Raw genomic sequence first — 23,772 nt, 5'->3', positions numbered from 1 at the left:
TCCTCCCGCCCCCACGGACCCATCCACTTGGGCTGCTCCGCAGCACCGAGCTCCCTAGTCCCGGGGGAGGGGTGAGGGTACAGGGGAGGGGAGAGCGGAGCGGAGGAGGGGGCGGCGAGCGCCTCCTCCCTGAGCTCGCGAATCCGCAGCGTCCTCCGCAGCATCCTCCCAGGCCCGCCCCCCCGCCCCCACTCCCCCCCCCCTCGCGCGGATGGTACGCTCCGGTCCGCTTGGCCCGGCTGCAGTGGATGTTGCTAGAACCCACGCGGAGGAAGGAAGAGACGCAGGCAGGCTGCGGTGACCCAAGCGGCCGCCTCTGCCTCAGGGACCCCTTCCCCGAGAGACGGCACCATGACCCAGGGAAAGGTACCGGCATCTCCCCCACCTGCACCATCCTCTATCCACCGGGCTCCCGGTTTCCCTGTCATTCTGAGTAAGCTCCCTTGGACCACTTTAAGCATCTCTCCCTTGGCTCCAGGGCAAAGGTCCTCTGTGATCCTTGCTGAAGTCAGAGGGCCAAAAGGCCCATCTCAAGAAATGGCTGGCTCCTCTCTGGACCCAAGGGCTCTCCCCCCTTCCCCTCTTTTCCACCCCATACTTTGGCATCACAGGACTTCACAGGGCCAAGGCCTCCGTAGCCAGCTGGCCTGTGTGTGCAGCATGACTGTATCTATGTGCGTGTGTATATGTATGCCAGGGTGAACCTTGAGGGGCAGTGCTTGTGGGCATCCCTCCAATTGCAGACCCAACCATTTTATGGTCATCTTTCACACCTTCCACAGAACCCCTCTCTCCACCCCCATCTCCAACTCCCTGTCATTATTTCACAGCTGGATATCTGGATAAGTATGCTATGGTTGGGGGTTACTGTGGAAACCCTGCATCAGGATGCTCTGGTTTTGGTTTTTTTTTTTTTTTTTTTTTTTTTTTTGGCCAGGCATGAGACTAAATGGGATCTGATAAAAAGGTATTCTCTTATTTTCTAGTTTTAGGCTTGAATTGTAGGGGAGGGCTGGGCAGAGACTTGGCTGGCCCAGTAGAGTTATGTAACATCAACAGCCTGTGGAATTATACAACCATTAGGGCCTAGGGCAAAAGAGGAGGGTCCGCCAGTCCTCTGTTTGGAGGGCTAAGGATTGGGCAGAGAAAACAGGAGAAGGCCCTCCCTTTTCTTAGCTTTGAGATGAGCTCCTGAGCCAATGGCATCCCTCCCTGGGCCCTCAGTCCCTCCTCTCCCTGTTTTTTAGACTCTTTGGGACTCAAAATGATGTCACTGGGTGATACCACCTCCTGCAGTTGACCAGAAGTCACTTGGGAATGCCATATGTGTGTGCGTTGGGGGTAGGGCCCAGAAGGCTCTGGGGAGTGAGTGTCAGGGTGGGGATGAGATAGGTTTTCCTGAGCATGACCCCTGTGGTCTGCATGATGAAGGGGATTTGGGAGGGGGAGAAATGCAATCCCACAGGCCTGGGTTCCTGGTTCCTTCCCTAAGGGACCTGGGGACATTGAGCATGGTGAAAATGAAAAGCACGCCTTTTGTGGAGCCTTCACTTCTGCTCCCCAACTCACCCCTCACCAGTATCTCTACAGGTACTGCTTTCTGGCCTGGGGTGAACTTGCTACCTCCTGCCTCAATCCCTTGCCCCATTTCACCCACTGGAATGGACTAGACTTCTCCAGTCCAGTAGTTCTTTGGGCTAGGTAGGAACCAGGAGTCTTCTGGTGTTCACCCATCCTGGGCTGCCTGGGCCAGACTTCCAGCTCAGGAGCCCTGCAGTCTTCCCCAAGACCTATCAGCTCCAACTTGGTCTTTTGGAATCAGACCTAAATGCCACTTTCTGAGTTCAGTCCTTTTGTCGCTCTTTTGTTTTCACATTGCCTCCTCCACACCAGTCTTTCCTTCTCTGGCCATGTTGTGGAGACCCGCACAGCTCATAGTCTCCCAACAAAACTAAATGTGGGCATGAGGGGGCTGGGACATATCTGAGGATAAACAGACTTGAGATCTTAACTTGCTGTGAGCGTCTTTTCCTCTGGGCCTCAGTTCCCTCATTTGTTAAGTGAAGGAAGGGACTAAATTAGATGTCTTCTGAGGTCCCTTCCAGTAGTGACATTCTGAAATTCTGTCTGTTTGGGGGAGAAGATGAGGTTCCCATAGGATGAAGTCAGAACCTAACCAGGGCTTACGCCCTCCCTGCACCCTGCAGTCTCCATCCTCTTTTCTCCTTTCTCCCTCTCCTTTTCCCTTTCTGTTGCCCTCTCTTCCCCGTCCCATTCTCCTTGTGTCATTTCCAGCCCAGCCGAACGAAACCAGTCCCAGTGCATGGAACTTAGGCTCTGGGCCCCCCACCCCCAGGCCTTGTGTGGCCCTGTGCCCATGGATGAATCACTCCTCTGTGATCCCCAGTTCCTTCATTTTTTAAAACAGGGATCAAAATACAACCAGCAAGGTAGTAGGAAGATGAAATGAAAGTATCTTTCATCCATTATTTTTGAGTGACTACAATGGGCCAGGCCCTTCTCAGGGAAACAGTGGGACCACAGAGACCCAAGGCTTGCCCCAGGGACAGTGACCACCAATGGTGGGCACTGCTAAGAATTTTCCCCTTCCTGAATTCTTATCCCGACTCCACAGTCCACCCATGGCTAGCCCCACCCTCCTGGAGCTCAGTTCTGCCATCTATAAAATGGGGAGATTCTTGTCTACACACTGCCCTCCTAGTGCAGGTGAAAACACCCAGGGATGTTCCAGGAATTGGGCTGGGAAGGAGGGGTTTGGTGGAAAGCTCTCTTTCCCTGGTGACTGTCTTTCTGCCTCCACTCCACAGCTCTCCGTGGCTAATAAGGCCCCTGGGACCGAGGGGCAGCAGCAGACGAATGGTGAGAAAAAGGAGGCTCCAGCAGTACCCTCAGCCCCACCTTCCTATGAGGAGGCCACCTCTGGGGAGGGGCTGAAGGCAGGAGCCTTCCCTCCAGGCCCCACGGCTGTGCCTCTCCACCCAAGCTGGGCCTATGTGGACCCCAGTAAGTCACTCAGCTCCTGGAGACTGGAGCATTGTGGGAAGAGGTGGGCCTACATGGAAAACCTGAGTGGGAGGACGTTGCCCAAATGCCAGATGCATTGTGTGGTTGTTATATGAAGTTGTACCATCAAAGACTTAGAATTTGGAGGACTGTTCTAAGGGTAGATTGAAGAGGATTCATGAAAAGGGAGAGGAGATGTCTGTAGTCAGGTTGCTCTCTGATTGGGAAAAGGGGATTTTTTTTTTCCAGGTCATCAGGCTAGACCAAGTGAAAGGGATAGATATAGAACAAAAGCCAGGACCTGGTTTAGAAAAGCCTTCCTAGAAGAAATACAGTATGAGATTGGTCATAACCTTAGCTGGATCTGGTTCCCTATGAATGGGGGAACAACATTTACACATTGACAGATCTGAGACCTTAGCAGGGACCGGTCTCCATGGAAACCCCAGGGTTGTTGGGGATTAGGGGTCTAGGGATCTACATCACCAGTTGCTCTCCTTATTTCCCTTCACATTCCCTAGCCTTTGTGGGAGGTGTGTAGAGACCAGACTGGGCACAACTCACAGGCACACCTAATGCCGACACCAGCTCCTGCTGACCAAGGATTCCTGCAGGAGTTCTCCTTGGGGCTGGGAACAGGCAACTTCCCACAGGCTGTAATGAAGAGCCCCTCAAATACTCTTCAACCCCCTCTGTGTCCTCCAGTAGCCTCACCCCTCCCCCATTTTGCCACCTCCCCCCACTTCTACCACCTGCAGAATTCTAGAAGGGAGCACAGGGACAATGCTCCAGACAGAGCCCCTGTTTATGGGGAGTGACCACCATGGTCCACAGCTCCCGCTACCAACCCGCTGGACCTGGAACCCAGAAGACTCATTCCGGTGTGACCTACTGGAATGTCAAAGGTCCGGTGTTTGTGAGACCCTATTCACTGCCCCTGACACTCGCAGGCCTGCTTTCCCTCTCCTTTTCTCCCTCTCTGAGGCCTGGCCATTTGGGATGGCAGGGGAAAAAGGCAGAATGTGAAGAAGTGAAAGATAAGAGGGTGAAGGTGGCCAGGTCCCAGGTTAGGTTTACAGTGAACCTGCCTCTCTACCTCTTCTTCATTTCTCAAGTCTCGGTTGCTAGAGAGAGCTGCTTTACTTTTTAAAAAAAAAATTTTTTTTTAGTTGTAGATGGATACAATATCTTAATTTTATTTTTAAAAAATTTTAGTTGTAGATGGACACAATACCTTTATTTTTTATTTATTTATCTTTTTGTGGTGCTGGGGATTGAACCCAGTGCCTCACATGTGCTAGGCAAGTGCTCTACCACTGAGCCCCAGCCCCTGGGCTGTTTTACTTTAAGGAATGTTTTCCAAGGAACAGTCAAAGCAGGAAGAATACTCCTTTCAATCAGCAACTGACACACATTTCCTAGGTGTGTGCCAGGTGATGTCTGGCTCTTGAGCTCATTTCCAGGGATGCAGGAAACTGCAAGGAAATGAATGACTACTACCCAGAAGCACAGATTGAGTAATAGAGGCCTGGGCAGCTCACCTAACCTAATCTGCGGGGCACAGAAGGCTTCCTGGAAGAAGGGGTATCCATACTGAGTCCTGAAGAATGCCAAGTGTGAGCCTAGGGAAGAGGTAGAGAAGTGAGTGTTTGAGACTGAAAGAATAGAACGTGCATAGGTCCAAAGTCAAGCCAGTATGTGACTGAAAAAAATGTACTCAGGCCAAGAAAAGTGGGAGGGAGGGATATGCAGGGGAGCTTGGAGGACTCCATTCCTGAAGGTGATGGAGTCTTTGGGTGATGAGCAGTGGGGAGCCATTGAAGAGCTTGAAGCAAGGTGGTGTCAGTTTTAAAAGACCAAGAAAGAGGGCTGAGATTGTGGCTCAGTGGCGGAGCGCTTACCTAGCATGCATGAGGCACTGGATTCAATACTCAGCACCACATACAAAACTAAATAAAATAAAGTCATAAAAAAAAAAAAAAGACCAAGAAAGAGGCTATTGTTGGGGGGTGACTGAGAGGGAGATTCTGGAGACCTGGTGGGGCCAATGAAGGGAAACAGAGTGGAAACATTTGAAGACTTTGGAATGGCCCTGAGGGAGGACAGGGTATTGTAGTCTCCATGAGGCATAGAGGACATAGGCTTTAATTTTTATCTCATTTGGTTCACATGAAGTGAGTATCACCAACCCATAGCAGAAGAAGCTCAGAGAAGGCTGGTGACTTGCTTGAGATCACACAGTCAGTCCTAGAAAATGGATCTCTTTGACCATAGAGTCCATGCTCTTCCAAAAGTCTGAGTTCTGAAACCAAGCCCTGAACCTTTATCCCTGCCCAACCACCCCCCTTCTTGCCCTTGTCCTGGCTTTATTTCCCCACCAGGCCCCCATACAGCCCTGGTTTCCAGCTGGAGCACCAACAAGTCTGACCCATCATCCCTCCAGTCCCCAGATCCCATCCCAAGGGCCTCAGAGGAAGCCAGAGTCAGAATCTTTGATCCTGGAATATGCTGAGTTACCTGGAGAATGGTTGTCCCTTTTCTGATCCTTGACCACAAGGAAGCCAGGGTGCCCAGGGAGGAGGATGGGGACACAGACAGAAGGGACATACCTGTATGGCAGAGCTCAGCCCCCAGAGCCCCAACCAGGGTAGAGGGAAAGGTTGGGGAGATGACAATTCATTTCCAGGACCCAGAACAGTAAAGGTAAGAAGTGACCAGGGAGAGAGATCTGACTGTGGACTGGAAGGGGTTGTTTGATAACGGAGCTGTAGAAAAAAACTTCGTGGGGTCCAGAGAGCCAGCTTGACCAAGCAGATGGTCATTTGGGATGTTATTTCTGTGTACGGAGCCCTCATGACCCTCCACCTGCCCACACAGGCAACAGCTCCAGCTATGACGGTGGTTTTCCCACGGGACACCATGAGCTCTTCACCATCTACAGTTGGGATGACCAGAAAGTTCGCCGGGTCTTCATCAGAAAGGTGAGTGCCTCTCCCTGGCTCTCCAGAATTGGGGTCTTGATTAGGTGAGCCTTCAAAGTCCCTTGCCCTGGTCTCTGCTTGCAGAAGTCAACTTCCCCCCTTTCTTGTGATTCCAGCTGACTGACATCCCTAATAGGAAGTGCTTCTTGGGTTTCGCCCAGGCCCCTGTCGCACTCACCTCTGAGTTCCATGGGTGACTCTGGGGCACCTGTACTTCCCTTTCCACTTGTCCTGGATCCATCCCAGTGATTCCTGAGAAGGAGGGTGGAGATTTAAGTGAGTCCCTGGGAGGCAAGGGTCTTCCTGAGCCTTGCTGGGAGCCTGAGTCTGCCTGACCCCAAACAGGGATTCCCAGACTGAGCAGAGCCCTTCTATCCCCAGGTCTACACCATCCTTCTGATTCAATTGCTGGTGACCTTAGGTGTCGTGGCTCTCTTTACCTTCTGGTGAGTTGGCAGTGTGGACTGGCACTGTCCAGGGTGGTTGTGGTCAAGCCTGGGGCAGGGGGATTCCCAATCAAACCTCATTTGGAGTGTTCACCAGAGATATTTGGGAGGACAACAGATCTCCTTGTGCTGGGAAGGAATCTTAAGAGTGCACAGCTCCAGGAATCTTCTATCCAATGTAGGGTGAACTTGCTGACCTCTGGGCCTACAGGTGTCTGTGAGGCAGTCATTTCTCACTGATCCACCGGCCACAAACTCAGGAACCCCCTGGTCCCAGCTTGGACCTGGGCTATAACTTCCTGAGTCTCCAGAGGCTACATCCCTCCTTCCTCCTTCTGGAGTTTTGTGAACTGTATGTGACAAATGCAAATGTTGAACCAGAAATAGAGGCCTATGGTAAATTATGACTCTCTCTCTCTCTTCTTCTCTTCTCCGCAGTGACCCTGTTAAGGATTATGTCCAGGCCAACCCAGGATGGTACTGGGCATCCTAGTGAGTATACTCCACCCTTGAAGTCCCCTCCCAGAGAAGATCTAATGGCAGTAGGAGGGAATCTCTGCGTTTCTGTTGATAGATCCAATCACATGACTTCCCCATACCCCTGGGGACTGTCCTCCCAGATCCCCCCTGCCTTACCCCATTCTACTGGCTGCAGCACATGACCAGAAGGATTTGTCTGGAGTGTTGAGGTCTGACAGGGCAGATGCAGAGGAGGGTTGATTCTGATACCTGCATAACTTGGGAAGGGTGGGGCTGGGGCCATGGCTGGAGAGAGCCAGTATCTTGGTCCTAACAGAGGAGGGGGCTGGAACACCTTGACCCATACTAATGATAATGTTGCTACTCTTATTAGCATTGCTGTTATTAAGGCTTATGAAATTATTAATCATAATAGTCACCACTTAAAGAGTACCTAATAAGGGCTGGGCATTCTTCTGTGTACTTGATGTACAGTATTGCATTTGATCCTCGAAATACTGGGTATGATTACCTCAGAAAACGAAGGCTCAGAGAGCTTGAGTAATTTGCCCAAGGTCACACAGCTAGTCAGTGATGGAGCTGGAATACAAACCCAAGATTCAGGTTAAAACCTGTGACCTTAATCCCTCTGTTTGGCAGTCTCTCTTTAGCCCTCAAGTCACCTGACTCCTGCTAGTCCTGTACTCTTTTAAAGAACATGGCTAGTAACTTGGGAGAAGAGGTTTGGAGTTGCAGGTGATTCTGATCCTCCTTTCTGGGTAATAAGGAGTTATTCTGGATAATTCCAGGCCAGAACCACACTAGGACTCAGGGAAGAAAGGCTCATTTGATAGTGTTCCTGAGCCCCCATCCCTGTACCGAGGCTTTCAGGGATAAGACAATGGTCAGAACAGGCAGTATGCTAAGATATTCAGTGGAGGGGAGGAAGGAAGAGTGAGCCGGGCACCAGGACTCTTCAAAAGATGGGCCCAGAGGACTAAGGGCATTGTTGCTGGGAGAGGAATGACTGAAGTGAGAACTCAGTGCTGCGTTTGGTCAAGGACAGACTGGACTGGCAAAGGGCTGAAAGGACTTCTCAGGGAGTTGTGGGGCCCTAGGGGTCACGGCTCCCATCACCCGACTAAGGGACTTGCGCACTGTGGCTGTCCCGGGACTGTTCCTGGATAGGGATATGGTGGAGAGGTAGGCTCTGCCCAAAGCACCTCGACCACCTTGAGCCCAGAGCAGTCTCAAAGTTGGACCCAGCATTGGCCCAAACCAGCCAAAGATTGGCAGGAGACTCATCCTAGCCTTGGGCTTCTTGAAGAAGTTGGGCTACTTCTTGAAGGTAGGGGTCCAGGGGAAGAGATTTTCATACTCAGAGCTCATCCTAGGTCACAGAAGAGAGGCCCTGTCTGCAGAGCAGGCAGGGAGGCATGTGTCTTGGGAGATGAGAGGCATTATTTGCTAAAGCTAATGAGGCCCCAGGGACTGCCACTCCAGCCAGCCCACACAGCAGGTTGGCATGGCTCCTGACACGTAGTCACCACTGCCTGGCAGCCTCGGGCCCCCTGAGAACTCGGGAGTGGAGTCCTTAGGTCCCCCTCTGGTCCTTCTGTGGGAGGGTCTGCCAGATCCTGTGCCCCGAGCAGATGGTGGCCAGAGGACAGCCTGGGAATGAGCAGGCTCAGGAAGTGGGGCAGAGTCCACTCCATGGTGTGTGTGCACGTGCGGAGAATGGGACTTGGGGGAAGAGAGGTCAGAAGAATCTGGCCTCTGAGTGGTGAGATTTGGAGCCCTCCTCCTCACCATCTTCAGGCTTGGGGGTGGAGTACAGGTGGAAAGAAATCAGAAGTGGGCGTGGGCAGTGTGCTTTTCACGGGGTGCCGCAAAGCATTAAAGGTGCTTAGGAGTTTCAACAACAGGATGCTGTCCTTTCCTCCAGAAAGTCCACCTGGGGTTCTGCTCTGCCCTTTCCTCACCTTCAACCCTCCCAATCCTGTGCCTGAGTCTGTTTCCTGATTCCAATGGATCTCACCAACTCCAATACACCAAATGCTTTGAGGGCTCCATCACGGTCTGTTCCTTTTAGAGTAGTAGTAATAGCAGTGAGAACAAAACTGCTCTTTTTCTGTGCCTGAGACACTGTGCTAAGCACTGTACAAATAATTTTCATTCATCCTTCCACAACACTACCAAGTGGGTACTATTATTATCCCCATCCTACAGATGAGAAAATTGAAGTGGAAGGTCATTGCTTCCCAAGCAGCATAGCCTTGATAGAAACCCAGGTCTTTCTGATGGTGAAACCCACGCACTTACCCTTTTTGCTGTGCTGCCTACACCGGGTTCTAGAGCAGGACAAGTCGGGGAGGAGCACTGGGTTTGGCTGGCCTTCACCTGAGCCTCACTCCCTGTCCTGACTCTGTAAACAGACCATCCCAGGCCCTGGGGCTCAGGCTCTGAAGTGCAAATCAGCTGTTCTCTCTGCCTTCTCTAACTCATTCTCTGCCCCCTGGGACACCAGCCTTGGCTTTCTCAAGGTCCCAGACTCCCTCCGTGGGTTCTCGCCTTATTGTCTGATTGCTCCCACTGAGCCATGATGTCTGCAGCACAGCTGAGGAGGAAGAGTGTGAGGCGAGAGCTGGGGTGGAGGTGGGCTGTCCCGTCCGTCTGTCCGTCAGCCAACTTCTAATTGCAATAATAGCAGCTCTGGTGGAGGAGGAGTCCGAACTCTGCGCCAAACCCTGTGCTGACTGCTTCACCTGCATTCTCTCATCAGGCTTCCCGGCAGCCTCCTATTTTACAAAGGAGGGAACAGGGACTTAGCCATCAAGGAGCTCATCTAAGATTACAATGGTAGTGGCACATGAACGCTGAGTTGGGCCCCAGAGCTGCACCATAGTCCTGGGTCTCGGCTCCCTCTGCCTGCCCTTCTGATGCGTTGTCATGAGGCTTGAGGAGTAGGGTTCAGAGAGAAAAGGAGACAGGGCCCTTGCCCTCAGGGAGCTTCTAGTCTGGCCAGGGCGACAAGACCTACACCAAGGATACACGTAGACAAGGGTACTATTATCATTGTTGAGGTGACTGGCCAATGACTCAAGGCAGAGCAAAAGAGAGCAGATGCCGGAATGTTTCTCAACTGGGGCAGGACAAGTGCTGCTGGGTGTTCAGCAGGTCTGGCACCTGGCACCAACTACCAGCAGAACCCCCCAATTGCTGTGGCAATGGCTCCACATTATTTGAGATCCACTAAAGAATAGAAAAGGGTCAAAATGGAGGGATCCTGTTCACCAAATCCAATATGGCGTGTCTTGACCCCTGCATTGCCTGTTTTTTATTTGTGCATTGCATTCAGAAATATTTAAAGAGCTCCTATCAGGTATGAGGACCCATGTTAGATGTGGGAGTGCAAAATGAATAAGTTCCAGTCTGGCCCCCAGATGCTCCATCTGCATGAGGAGTCTGGTGAGCTGGCCCAAGGGGTGTGGGGGTACAGGCTTCAGCTGAGGTATACCCATGATGCACAGAGGAAGCCCCTCTGGAGGAGGAAGCCTTGGGTGTCCTTGCCATTCTTTACAGCAAGAACAGTGTGATGAGCACGTTTCCAGCATGCAGAGCAGGTTGCGATGAGAAGGGTGGAGTGGAGGGGCGGAGTGGGGTGAGAGCAGGGCTGGAGAGGTGGGCGGGGTGGACCATGCATTGCCAGGCCTTTGGGAATTTTATACAGAGGAGTCACATGACCTGGTCTGTCTGTAACTTGGAAGGTGGAAGCCAGGGCAGGAGACAGTAGGATCAAATGTACTGCCATGTAGACCAGGCCAGAGAGAGAGAAAGAGGTGGCCCAACCTCAAAGGGTGGTGGTGGGGATGGAGGGAAGAATGCAGATTTGAGAACTGCCAGAGTAGGAGGATAAACAGATCCAGGTGATTAATTGGGAGTGGCAGAGTGAGAGTCAAGGATGATGCTGGAAGCCTCTGGGTAGGTGGCTTGGCGGGTACATGGTGTCCTCTGCAACAGGGGATACAGAAGGAACAGAGAGGATGGAAAGATCAGTTCTACCCTGTTGAGCTTGACACGTCTGAAGAACCACATCAGCCCAATTGGTAGCTGGATGTTTCCATCTGGAGTTGAGAAGGAAAATGTAGATCTGAAACATGGGGGTGCAAGTCCGGTAGGTTAGTAAGCCCACCTAGGGGGAGTACGAAGGGAGGAGAGTCTGTGTTGAAGGAATCAAGCATATTCAGAGACTCCCTGAGGAGACTGAGAAGGAGTGGCCATGGAGGGCGGAGGGGACCCAAAAGTGTGTCATTGTGGAACCAGGGAAACAATAGGGGTGATCAGACATGGAGAGGTCAGGTAAGGACAGACAAATGTCTTGGACTCAACAAGGTCACCCTGATGTAGCAAGCCAGCTCTCATTAAGTAGAGTTGTGATGGGGCTTGCTGGTTGGGGAGATGGAGAAGAAGACACCCAGAGTGGAAACCATTTTTTTGAGAAACTTGGCTGTGAGGCAGTTGGAATGGCTGTAACTAGAGCTGGGGAAGATGTGAGATAAAGATGGAGAATGCCTGAGGAGGTTTGTGCGGAAGGAGAGGTGCCAGTGGGAAGGTTAAAGTGAGAGAGACCAGGCAGTTGAGGGGGTGGAACCCAGAGGCCAAGCTGGGGGAGATTGGCCTGGGATGGGAGGAGACACAGGAGGACCCATAGCATAAGTTGGCAGGTGGCAAGCCAGAAGCCAAGGGAGCCCCACCTCATTATCTTAGATCTTTCTGGAACACAACCGGCAGACTATGCTGGAGAGTGAGGCAGCCTGGGAGATTTGGGGAAGGAGGATGTAGTTTGGAATTGCTGCTGTGGAGTGTGGGTAAGAGAACTTGAGGAAAGAAAGGGGAAGGGATGGCATTGTCATGTTGAAGCCTCATGGCAGTTGGAGACCATGCATTGGTGGTAGCACTAACCCCATCCATCTTTGGGTCCTCAGCCCTCATCTCCCACCTCCTGGACTGGCCTCTGCCTTCATTGCTCTCCCAAAAAAAACTTTGATGTGCAGTTGCTGTCTCTGGCCACCTGATCCAGACATTCATTCCACAGGTGCCACTTCCTGCTTATGCCAGGCACTGGCAGGACACAAGGGCCCTGCCCATGCTGAGTTCACAGCCTAGTAGGACAGACCAATAATAAAGTAAAGATCATTACACGCAATGATGAGGCTGAAAGAAGCAGTGTGGGGTGGTGGTTGTAAGCAATCTCCCTGGAGCCAGAGCCTGGGCTCCAATCATGCTGCTGCAATAGGGTATGCATGACAGACATGTCACCTGACCTCACTGGACCTCAGCTATAAAGTGAAGAACATATCTCAAAAAAAAAAAAAAAAAGACAAGGATCGCATAAGTTAGTATTTGTAAAGAACTAAAAACTCTACCACATAAAAAATACTGCACATGAACTTTTAAAATAGCAAGGTGATGTCTGGGAGGTCACTGTGGCTTGGCTGGTCAGGACCAGCTGTCCCATGGCACCCAAGATTCAAAATTATTAGAAGCAGGTTTGTCCCATCCCCCTTCCTCTTCTCTGGGATTGGATCTAGAACCTGCCCATTGCCAGCTTCCTTCCTCCCCACCCCCATCATCCTGCCTCACATTTTGTGGGCAGGGGTAGCCAAGTGGATGCACCAGGGGACTAGGAAGAGCCTCAAGAGGGACTGACTGACTTATCCATCCATCTGTCTCTTACAGTGCTGTGTTCTTTGCTACCTACCTGACGCTGGCTTGCTGTTCTGGACCCAGGTATATTAATGACTTGAGGATCAACTTGTTGAAATATGAGCAGGACTTTGACAGTCTTGACCGAGTCCTGCCCACCACCAGTGTACTGGTTCAAGCAGCCTGCCCCTCCCTCCTTCACTTGGCACCTCCAAGGTGTGGGGAAAATTGGTAGACAAATGGCATTTGGAGGGGTGGCTGAAGGAAAAGGTTCCAATGAATGCGGAGGAGGGTAGCAGAGACCCCCCTCCCCAAGTCTGTGACTTGCCTTACAGGAGGCACTTCCCCTGGAACCTGATTCTGCTGACCATCTTTGTAAGTAATTGGGGTGAGATGGGTTGGGTGCTGAATGGGGGTGGAGGAAGGGAAGCATGGGCTTTGAGAGCCAGGGAGTCCGGTTGGGGACATTCAGTGTGAAGTCCCTGGGGGCAGGGATGTTTTCACCCCATCTCTTCTACCAGAAGCTTTCACCTTCCGTTTCCAAATGGGCTTAGCCTTCCCCTCTGATCCACTGTCTGCTCCTTGTGTTTTTGTTCTTAGGAGGTTCCTATGGGTGTCCCAGAGCATGGATAATGAAGAAGAAAGGCTCTTACTGGGGGAGAGCAGGCTGCCTAAGAGAGAAAGGGACAGCTGACCTGGGAGATACTGTGTAGCTGGACCTTAGTCCTGTGTAGATGTTGAGGGGCATATGCATGGAGTAGAGGCCTGAGCTGGATCTTGAGGGTGCCTGGGTTCCTGCAAATCTGAGTACTCCAACATTCCTTCTCCTGCCTCTCTTTTCAGACCCTGTCCATGGCCTACCTCACTGGGATGTTGTCCAGGTAAAGGAGACAGATGATAGGAGAGGAGGGCCAGGCCTGATGCCAGGGACTGCCCACACCTGAGGGAGCTGTCCCCAAACCCATCCTTCCTGGAAACACATGGGTTGGAGAGAAGGCTCCAGCCTACAACCCTCTTCTCAGGCGCTCACCTGGCCAGTGGCTCCAGGACCTGGCCAGTTTGGGGAGGGCAGAAGTGGGGGATGGTAGGGAGTAAGGGGACTCCTCTCAAGCTGTGATACAAAAGACCCCAGACTCATATTCCTGAATTTACCTGTAAACTATAGAAATCACTCTCACCCCTACTTCCACCTATTTAAGATCCTTCTAACATCACGAGTCTAAGCATGAGGGCTCAGGAGAGACTCTGGGAAAGCCGAGAGAGGGAGGGTCGGGAAAAGGAACAGGGTTGGTATGAGAAATCAGGTCCTGGCAGAAGGTGGCCTACAGGGAGGGCTAGGGGAGAGCAGAGCCCCTCTGGAACTGACCCAGGTCCTTGGTCCTCAGTTACTACAACACCACGTCTGTGCTGCTGTGCCTGGGCATCACGGCCCTAGTCTGCCTCTCGGTCACGGTCTTCAGCTTCCAGACCAAGGTCAGTAGGCAAGGGAAGGCACACAGGGCAGGGCTCTAAACGGGGGCGGTGGGGGTAGGACTGGGGAGAGGTAAAGGGATGAATTGGGTCTGGGGAGACCTGGGGGAAGAAGGGGAATGCTGGGCTCTAGGCGTGAGCTCAAGACCTTGGGCCTCACCCTCTGGTCAGCACACAGCCTGAGTGGGCTCCATGCTGCCCCAGCCACAGTGCTGACAGCTTTCCTTCTTGCAGTTTGACTTCACCTCCTGTCAGGGTGTCCTCTTCGTGCTGCTCATGACTCTCTTCTTCAGTGGACTCATCCTAGCCATCCTCCTGCCCTTCCAATATGTGAGTCTCTGGGCAGCAGACCCAGGGAGGGACCTCTGCCTGGGGTGCTGTCCCCTCCTGTGATCCCTCCTGCGATTCTCTCGTGTGTCCTAGGACTAAAACCCCACAGCCTGCCACCCTGTCCAGCCCCTGCTGGCACCTGCCCAGGGCATGTTGGCAGTATAAGCAAGCAAACAAGGAGGCTTTTCTTGACAGGCCTGGGCACCTGCCCAGCCCCATGAGCTGCATCCGGCTTCACCTTTTCCATCCTCCTCTATAGGATGGAGGGGAGGGTAAGGGGAGAGTGTGGAACAGGGGAGGACTTGCTGGGGCTCCTTGGGCCCACCAGGCCTTCTGGGAGATCAACCAAGTCCAAAGAGGCAGAATCTTCCTGGCCTAGCTGGTGGGAGGTGGGGCAGGGGGCCCAGTGCAGACCTCACCCCATAGAGCACCCACTGACTGGAGGTCAGTTTTTAGCTCTTCTAGGGATGTCCAGTCTGCCCTAGGAATGCCAACTAGACCACGCAGATTGGAGGCATCATAGGAGGCCTTGAATTTTGAATCCTGTAAAGCCAAGAGAGGAGGCAGTTTGGGCCTTGGTGGGGACTCATTGCTCAGACCCTAACCATATTTGGTACCAGGTGGAAGTAGACATAGACTTGCACTCAGGGTTCCTGGTCCCGCATTACCCTTTGTCTGCCAGGACTGGGAGAGTATTTCTCACTGCCCCTTCCCTCCCTCCATCCTGCCCTACCCCAGCCTCAGGCATTTGGCTCCTATTCCCGACATCAAGATTGATTCTGGCATTTCCTTGGCTCTTCTCAGGATCCTGTTGACGAAGGGAGGAGCCGGAGCTGGCCTGGGGGCCCTCTGTGTATCTAGGATGGAGAGGGGGGTTACAGGAAGGAGCCCCAGAACTTCAAAGAACACTTTATTGACCCAGGTCTCACTGATGGGATGCCTTTGTTTCCAGGAATCTTCTGGAAATATTCCCAGGAGGCCCCACAGAGAGCAGGGCTAGTGTGGTACCTCCTGTGTGAATGATTTCCACACACGGTTGGGTGCCCTTTTGACCTGAGGGAGCAGAGATTGGGACAGAGTGTTGTTCTGGCTGCTACAGGCAAGCCCATCGTGCACAGCTGGCAGGCTCCAGATTCCCCCACATATACTGAGTTCAAATCTTTGTCCCCTTCCACCTGAGTCCCTTACCCCTAAGGCAGAGCCAGGGAGCTCCTTGACAGAGGGACAGACAAACACCAGATTGGACAGAGATGAGAGGCAGGAACAGCCTCAAGCCAGACCCAGGCTAGGAGGATGACAGGGCTCCAATAGATGACTCGTCCTCGCCCAGCCTGAGCCTAGGGCTGTGTGTTGAGGGAAGAAGTACCAGGTTGGCTGGGAGCTCCCTGCCAGCTCTTCCATGATTATCTTGGGGTACCTACCCCCACCCCCAAGAGAGAACCCAGAGAATCAAGGACCCCCTCAGCTTCTTAGGGAGCACTGGGGAGGGCTACCCTGCATCCTCCATTCTCTGGACTGCCCTCCTCCTGCCCCCTCTGCCTGTTGCTGCTCTAGCCATGCCTAAGCCATGCTTCCTCTGCTCCACAGGTGCCCTGGCTGCATGCGGTCTATGCAGTGCTAGGAGCAGGCGTGTTTACGTTGGTGAGTTTGGCCCCCTTCCCTGGGGCCACCTTCTTTGCTTTGTGATCTCCCCAGCCTGCTCTGCGACCCTTGTCTTTCTCACAGTCCTCTTCCCAGAACTCTTTTGGAGTGCCTGTGGGTAGGACTAGCTCAGTGCTGCATGCTGGGAATTCTCTCTGGTGTCCAAGACAGACTAGCTGACCCGGCAGGGAGGCTGGAAGCTGGTAACCTCAGGATGGAAGCTGTAGACAGAGGCAGAGCTGCGAGGAGTCGCCCTTCCCTCTGGAGAGGGCCAACACTACTAGTGGAGGTGGAAATGTGGAAATGTCCTGCTGTGTGGACTGTTAGTGTTGTTTCCCTAGGAATAATGTGAGAATAGGGAGATTCCAAATACCCTGTGAAAAAGACACGGTCTGAGTGATCTTGTTCTTTGATGTTCTCACCAAACTGGGAGTGTTGAGGATGATGACAGTGGTTATGATAACAATAATAGCTAGTATTTGTTGAGCACTTGCTTCCCCCCAGCAAGCTTTCCATGTGTGTTTAATTCTTACCCTAAGTCTATAAGTTCTATTGTTATTAAATTAAGATAAGGAAACCAAGGATCAGAGATGTTAAATAGCATGCCCAAGGTCGTACAGCATCCCAAGAAGTGAGTGGTAGGGCCAAACTAGGAACTCAGACTGTCTGGCTCCAGAGTCCTGCTCAGGGTCAAAAACTAGGTGGGGAGTGCCTGGAAGCAGATGCCCCAGAGACAAGAGATGACCTGGGACAGACATCTGCCCACAGCAGTCCAGTGCATACCTTTTGCACAGATGGGCTCCAAGTATCTGAATGTGATAGCACCCCAGGGTCCAACTGGGCAAGCCCATTGGTGACATCTTGGGAAGACATCCAAAGTAAACATCCCCTGCCAGTGAAAGCAGTGACCAGACTCCCCTTTCCCTTGGTGGTACATTCAGCTCAACAGAAGGGCCAGAGTTCCCAGCTTAGTCACAGATTTTTAGGGCTTATGGGTGACAGAATCTCCACCACAACTGGAGGCAACACTGGTGTTGTAAGAATTGCCTTCCTCATCTGAAGCCCTGGATGTTAAGGGACTTGCACACAGTCTCGCTGCCTGTAAGGAACACACCTGGAACCAGGTGTCCTGTGTTCACCCTAATGCCATCTCCAGTGCCCCTGTGGACACCCTTAAAGAGGACAAATTTCTTTGGCTTGGGGTTGGGAGAGAATGTGGCCCCTCCACCCACCCCCACTCTCTTTCTCTTAACATGGGGAAAAGGACATAGGTCAGAACTGTGAGCAAATGTTAGAGGGATCAGATAAGGATCAAGCCAGAAATAGGGGTGTGGAGGTTTATGCATTCATCCTTTCTGCAGGTCTTTATTGAGCATCTACTATGTGTGAGGTGCTGGGCTGCAGGCCTGGACACTGGGGTCAACAGGAAGAGCACAGTGTGTGGCACATAGTAGCACTTAAAATGTTGTAGAATAAACCAATGACCTCCAGCCTTTAAATTTGATGGCTGGAAGGATTTGGAACTCCAAGTCCTCTTCTTTAGATGAACAAACCAAATTTCAATAATTAGTCCAAGGTTTTCTGGCAAGATAATGGTAAATCAATTAAGTGTGGCCTTGGTCAAGATTAGGGTGCCAGTTTATCCTAGTCTACCTGGAATGTTCCTGGGTTTGGCACTGGAAGTCCCACTTTTGGGGGGAACCCCCAAATCCTGAGCAAACTGGGATAGCTGGTCATCCTAAAGATACTCGCTTCTCCTGACTCTTCTCCTGACTCCAGGTCATACCTTCTAAAGAAAAGGATGGGGTGGGGAATTGGACTGGAAGGAAAGAAAGAGGGCTGCATTCGGGAGAGCAAGCCTGAGCAGTAGCATCTGGAGGCCTCAGAGGACAGCATTTGCCAGGGACAGAAGAACGGTCAAGCCAGGGAAAGTGGGATCGATGGAATTGGAGGGAGGGTGAACATCCATGGAGAGTCAGGGCATTGCTTGGCTTGAGGAGGTTCAGGTCACAGTAAGTGTGGGGCTAGGCAGGGAGGCTGCACACACAAGTAGGGCTGGGTGAATGGTAAGCCCTTAAATCTTCTTAATAATCCCTTGCGTTATTAGAATAATAAAAATAATCCCTGTCATCCCTTCTACTCCTTAGGTTCTGCAAAACACTTTCACACCTATTAACTTATTGGATTGCCACTATAGTCCAGGGAGGGAGGCATCACTGATGTTATTTTAAGAATTGCCTTCCACATCAAAAGCCCCGTAGGTTAAGGGGTCAGCACAATCCCATGGCCGGAAAGGGACAAATCTGGGACCAGGACCCAGAGGTCCTGTGCCCAACCTGCTACCATTTCCAGCACTCTTGTAGTTATCCTCAAAGAGAACAGCTTTTGTTGGCCTGGGGCTGGGGAGGAACTAAGAAGGGCTCTCTGGCTATTTTTCTTCTCTCTCGTTAATACCATCAGGATTGTCCTCCCTATGGGATTGTTCCCATCAGCATGGTGTGCTATAATTTTTCCCATCTGAAGGAAAAACCTACATAATACTCTTGGCCCACATCCCCCTAAAGCTCCTGCCCCATCCTCTACTCCCCATATATAGCAAAACTCCTTTTAAAAAATCTGCACTCACCACCCCAACTCCTGTCCTTCCTCTGTCCCTCCCCTCCTTCCAGTTCATTCCCTTAACCCTCTGTGTGTGAGAGAGACTAGGGATTGAACCCGGGACCTCTGCGTGCTGAGCAGGTGCTCTGCTCCCACTAGTTCTCAGCACTCAACCTGCCTCAACGTGCTCTCATTCAGCCAGGCGCAGTGCCGCACACCTGTAATCCCAGTGGCTCAGAAGGCTGAGGCAGGAGAATTGTGAGTTCAAAGTCAGCCTCAGCAATTTAGCGAGGTCCTAAAGCAACTCAGCCAGACCCTGTCTCTGAATAAAAATATGAAAAGGAACTGTCACTCAGTGTTTAAGCACCCCTGGGTTCAATCCCTTGTACAAAAAAAAAAAAAAAAAAAAAAAATGCTTTCATTCATGTCACCAGTGGCCTTCATGTTGCCAAATCCATCTTTCAAGTTTCAGTCTTCCTATTGACCTTCGCTCAATACCGTTTGATGCAGTCATTCATTCCCTCCCCTAGAAACATTATCTTTCCTTGGGAGTGTCCAGGCCAGGCCCCTCTCCCTTCCTAGGAGTCTCAGGTAGCCCCAGTGCTTTGAATATCATTGTTTATGCTGGTGACAGTAAATTTACATCCCCAGCTTGGATCTTTCTTTTGAATTCCAGACTAGAATATCCAATTGCCTAGTTAGTGTCTCCATTTGAAATCTATCAGACACCTCCAACAGTACGTGCGACACTGACCTACTGCTCTTTCCCTGGGTACCTACTTCTCCCACAGCCTTCCCCTTCTTCACGTTGCTCAGGACAGATGCTCTGGTGACAGCCTCAAATGTTCCCCTTTCCTTATACCCCATTTGGGGCCCAGCAGCAAATTCCCTGGCTCTCCTTCCTATCCCAAACCTGACCATTTCTGTCCACCTTCATGGCTCTCCCTGGTGCCAGTCACCATTATCTGTCACTGAGTTTGTCGCGATGGCCTCCTGCAGGCTGCCTTACTGGGCTCACAGGCTGTGCACCATGTGGCAGTGAGCTAGACCAAGTCAGTCTTCTCCTTGGCCTCGGGCAGTTGCTTCCCACAAGCCATCTCTGACCTCCCCCAACCCACTCGGCTACAGCCAACCTTTCTGGCCACCTGAGCACGACTCATCACACCTAGGACCCTGCTCGTGTGACTTCTCTGTCCCCAGGTGTCTTCTCAACATTTCCCCCCTCCTTCAAGAGTTCACTTCTTTTACAACACTGTGTGCCTGAGCACTCCTGTGTTGCTCTCTCACACCCCCAAATTTAATTCTCTCTTTAGCACGGGTCTTCTTCAGACACACTGTATTGTTTTCTGATCTGTTGTTCATTGTTTTTTCCCTTCTAGCAGAATTTACTTCCTTGAGAGCAGGGGTCTTGCCTGGTTTGTTTATTGCTGCAGCCCCAACACCTAGCGCAGGCACCCATAGGTGTTTCTGTGATGAATGGATGCCTGAGAGGTGTGGCCAGGGCAGAGCTGGGTCCAATGAGGTGCTAAGATGGCACGAGTTGCACAGTTGAATTAGGCATGGCCTCAGCACTCGCCTGAGTCACGGGGGAGGAGAAGGAACTGCAGTATCCAATTACCCGTTAATGTCTTATTAGATTAATACACCAGAAGAGCTTGGTTAGGATCATCCTGCGGGTTGCATAAACCTGGTCGAGAGCACATGGGTGGATGCATCTGATCAAAAGAGGGAAAACAGGGTCTCTGGATCTCGTGGTGCAGGGGAAGGCTGAGGAGAGGAGCCTCCAGGTTCATTCTGCTCTCTTCCTCTTAGTTTCAGGTGGACAGGGACCCTCAGAGTTCACCCCATAGAACTAATATCCCCAAGTCTTTGCATTAACCTCAACCTAGAGGCACACTCTGGCCTTGTTCTGATCCTGTTTCCAGCATCACTCTATCCTGTGGGACCTGTGGTCTTCCGGCTCCAACCCAGTGCCTGGTCTCCTCCTGTCCTTACTGTCATCCCCAACGCCAGCCTTTAGGGGGTGGATCCTCAGCACAATGGAGGGCTGTCCTAGCCCTGCAGCTAGGTGAGAATTGCAGAAAGCACTTAGTATATCCTTGCCCAGTTTGCTGCCTCATCAAGGATATGCAAGAAAGAAGTGAGGAGAAGCGTCAAAAGGGGCTACAGATCCCCAGTGGGATGCTCCTTCCTACTTCCCACCAGCCTGGACTTTAAAGGGGCTGGGAGAATCCAGTGATTTTTCTCTCTTAGAAACCTTAGCCTTTGCCCTGAGACAATCTGCCATTTTTTGAGGGCAGGGTTAGTCAGCTGAATTGTGTTGCATTCAGGGGGTGGAGAGTCGAGGCTTCTTAGGGCTCTGGTTCAGCCTTGAAGAACAGGCCCCTACTGGGCTTCACCCACATCCAGCCTTGGTACATGGTCAGGAAGCTTTGAGTTTTCAGCAACCCCCACCTGGCTCTACTACTGGATGCCAGAACTCAAATGCCAGGAAAAGTGGGTGAGTCAGCTGAAAGGCACCGACCTCAGAGTGGCTGCATCCTCCTCTCACCTCCTGGTGCCCTCTTCTTGAGTGCTTTTTTTTTTTTTTTTTTTGTAGAAACTCATGGGCTGGTCTGGGGCAATGGGACAGTATTGAGGGACTGGAGCAGGAACTGAGAGGAGTGGGACCAAGGACCTGGTCAGCTGATTTCTAGTGGCAGTTGGCTAATCCTCCAGATCACATGACTCTGAAGGATGCTCCATGTAGAGTTGCACCTTTTGGGGGTAAGCTAAGACCTCTGAGCCACCCAAATCAGGAAGCCAAGTCTGAGAGATCTAGAGAAGAAACTAAGCATAGAGATTTAAAAATCAAGTGATGGGCCCATTTGGAATAGAATCCTCCCCTCCCCACCAACCTGGTCAGTTTAAGAACTCTGGGAGCCACTGAGAGTTGACAAGAAACATCCTTGTCAACACACTACAGGGAAGATTAGTGAGAAGCCAACTGGATCAGTCAGAGGTTGAGAAAACAGAGACCAGATAGAAAACCACAGCAGTGTCCCAGAGTCAGGGACAGGGTAGCAGGGAGTTTGTGTGTGGTCACAGGATGCTATGAGACCTGATAGAGAGGCAAAACTGGGATGGGAAGATGCTTTGTAGAGGTGCTAGGCCTGACCAGGAGGTAAATCGCAGCCAGCTCTCCTTGGCCCAGAGAGAACAGGTACACACACACACACACACACACACACACACACACTCACACACAGAGTACTAACAGCCACATTGGATGAAAGCCCAGCTTTCCTGACTCTTAGCTCAGCATCTCTCTGTCCATTTCAAAGATGTGAATACGGAGGCCTAGAGAGATTCTCTAGACCAGAGAATCCCTCTCAATCCCTGTAACCTATAATGTGAAGCTTTTGACAGTTACTTCTATCCAGTCCCAGTAGAGAATCAATGTTCCCTGCCCATGACCTGCTTGGGCCCAACCCACAGCTTCTGGAAGATTTAAGAAAAAACACTCCAGTCTCCCCTTAGCCCTACTACACCAGTGAGCTGTGATGTACACCCAGCCTCCTATGCAGAAGTAATGATGGCTGCACAAGTCCAAGGCCACAGGATAATCTTAGGTGGATCTCTTTCACTCAGAGTTTAGAGGCTCCTTTGCCTCCAGGGTTTACATAAGCCTAAAAGATCAGTGAGAGCCTTCTATCAGTCACCCACCCTCACCACTGAAAGAAAATAGCTCTGGGCCTCACTGAGGCCTCACCTACATCAAGTGGAGGTTGAGTGGATTCCTCAAGGGGTTGGGGCTGGACTGACTTGGGTGCTGGGTCCCCCTCCCAGGCCTCACCTCAGCCTCACCTTCTGACTGCTAATCCTCAGAACCAACGCCCTGCTCAAACCTGGATGGTCAGGACAGCCTGATAGGGAGGAGGAAGCAAAAGAGCTCCCCTCATCTCCAAGGGCGGGGCTTGAGGGAGGGATGAGGCCCTGTAGGCAGCAGGCAGGTAGCATCCTGGAGGCAGTTCTCCAGGGCAGAGCCAGAAGCAGCTATGGACAGGGTCAGGAGGCATATGGAGTTGGGGGAAGCTCTCCAGCTGACCAAGAAACCTCACCAAACTGCATTCAGGGCCTCACTCATCCTTACCACTGTGTGACCTTGAATAAGTTACTCGTTCTTTCTGTGTTTCTGTTGCCTCATCCTTAAAATTGGATCAATATTACCTACTTCACAAGGCTGTTGTAAAGACTGAATAAGATGATATGCAAAGGAGAAGAAAGGAAACCTAGCACCTGAAACATGAAAGATGGTAGCTTTTACTCTTTTGTAAATGTTAACCTTTGTACTTGAAGCACTAGGTTTTAGAGCCAGGGACTGGGTTTAGGGTACTTCTGTGCCACATTCAAACTATATGTAGAGTGATTAACCTAGGTAACATCTCTGTGTTTCAGTTTCTTTATCTGTGAAATGGGGATGAAAATAGTACCCAGCCATAGGTAGTTGTGATTTTTATGTGAACTGATGTATGTAAAGCACATGGGCAGTACATGGCATATCATCAGTGATCAATAACTCTTACCCATTAGGAGCAGTGAGTTGCCTAAAGTCAGAACCAAGATTTGAACCCAGGTCTGCATGTCTCTCCAGCCTGTGTTCTTAAGCACGACCTTGTGCCCAGCCCCTCTTATCTGGCCACATGGGTTCTTTCATACACATTTGTACACTACTCCATTTTCATCCTGGACCAGGCTTTTGGACTCAAATGCCTGCCAGACTTGCCACTTCAGTAGCCCTCCTGAGGGTGCAAATGCTGTGTCATTTAAGACTTCTTACCCTCAGGTCAATGAAAAAGAGAGAAGTACCTTCTGTTGGCATCAGGCAAAAAATGGAATCCAGGCTCCCACTCAGTAACCTTTCCTCACTCCCCTGCTTCCTCACACTGTCCTGAAGCCCAGACCGGGGCACCAGGACTTATGGCTGGCAGTGTGTTCTCTTAAGACTACCCAGCTGGGCACTGCGGCACATGCCTATAATCCCAGCAACTTAGAAAGCTGAGGCAGGAAGAACCACAAGTTCCAGGCCAGTCTGGGCAACTTAGACCCTGTTTCAAAAGCAAAGGGGAGGGGGAGAA

General features: G+C 51.5%; 1 protein-coding gene across 1 annotated transcript in view; it reads left to right on the top strand.

Moving 5' to 3' along the window:
- Nucleotides 1-213: 213 nt before the first annotated feature.
- Nucleotides 214-23,772, top strand: part of Faim2 (Fas apoptotic inhibitory molecule 2) — a 28,297-nt gene continuing 4,738 nt past the window's right edge. The window contains exons 1-11 of the mRNA XM_047551235.1: nt 214-366; nt 2,829-3,024; nt 5,902-6,005; nt 6,387-6,451; nt 6,890-6,943; nt 12,650-12,700; nt 12,952-12,991; nt 13,460-13,497; nt 14,002-14,089; nt 14,321-14,416; nt 16,004-16,057. Of these exons, the coding sequence (XP_047407191.1) occupies nt 352-366; nt 2,829-3,024; nt 5,902-6,005; nt 6,387-6,451; nt 6,890-6,943; nt 12,650-12,700; nt 12,952-12,991; nt 13,460-13,497; nt 14,002-14,089; nt 14,321-14,416; nt 16,004-16,057 (801 nt within the window). The 5' untranslated portion in view covers nt 214-351. The remainder of the gene's footprint in view (nt 367-2,828; nt 3,025-5,901; nt 6,006-6,386; nt 6,452-6,889; nt 6,944-12,649; nt 12,701-12,951; nt 12,992-13,459; nt 13,498-14,001; nt 14,090-14,320; nt 14,417-16,003; nt 16,058-23,772) is intronic.

Source organism: Sciurus carolinensis, chromosome 4 (genome assembly GCF_902686445.1).
Source record: "Sciurus carolinensis chromosome 4, mSciCar1.2, whole genome shotgun sequence".
In the NCBI taxonomy this organism is placed as follows: domain Eukaryota; kingdom Metazoa; phylum Chordata; class Mammalia; order Rodentia; family Sciuridae; genus Sciurus; species Sciurus carolinensis.
Note: the sequence above shows the minus strand (reverse complement) of the source record. Positions and strands in the feature narration are given on the sequence as shown.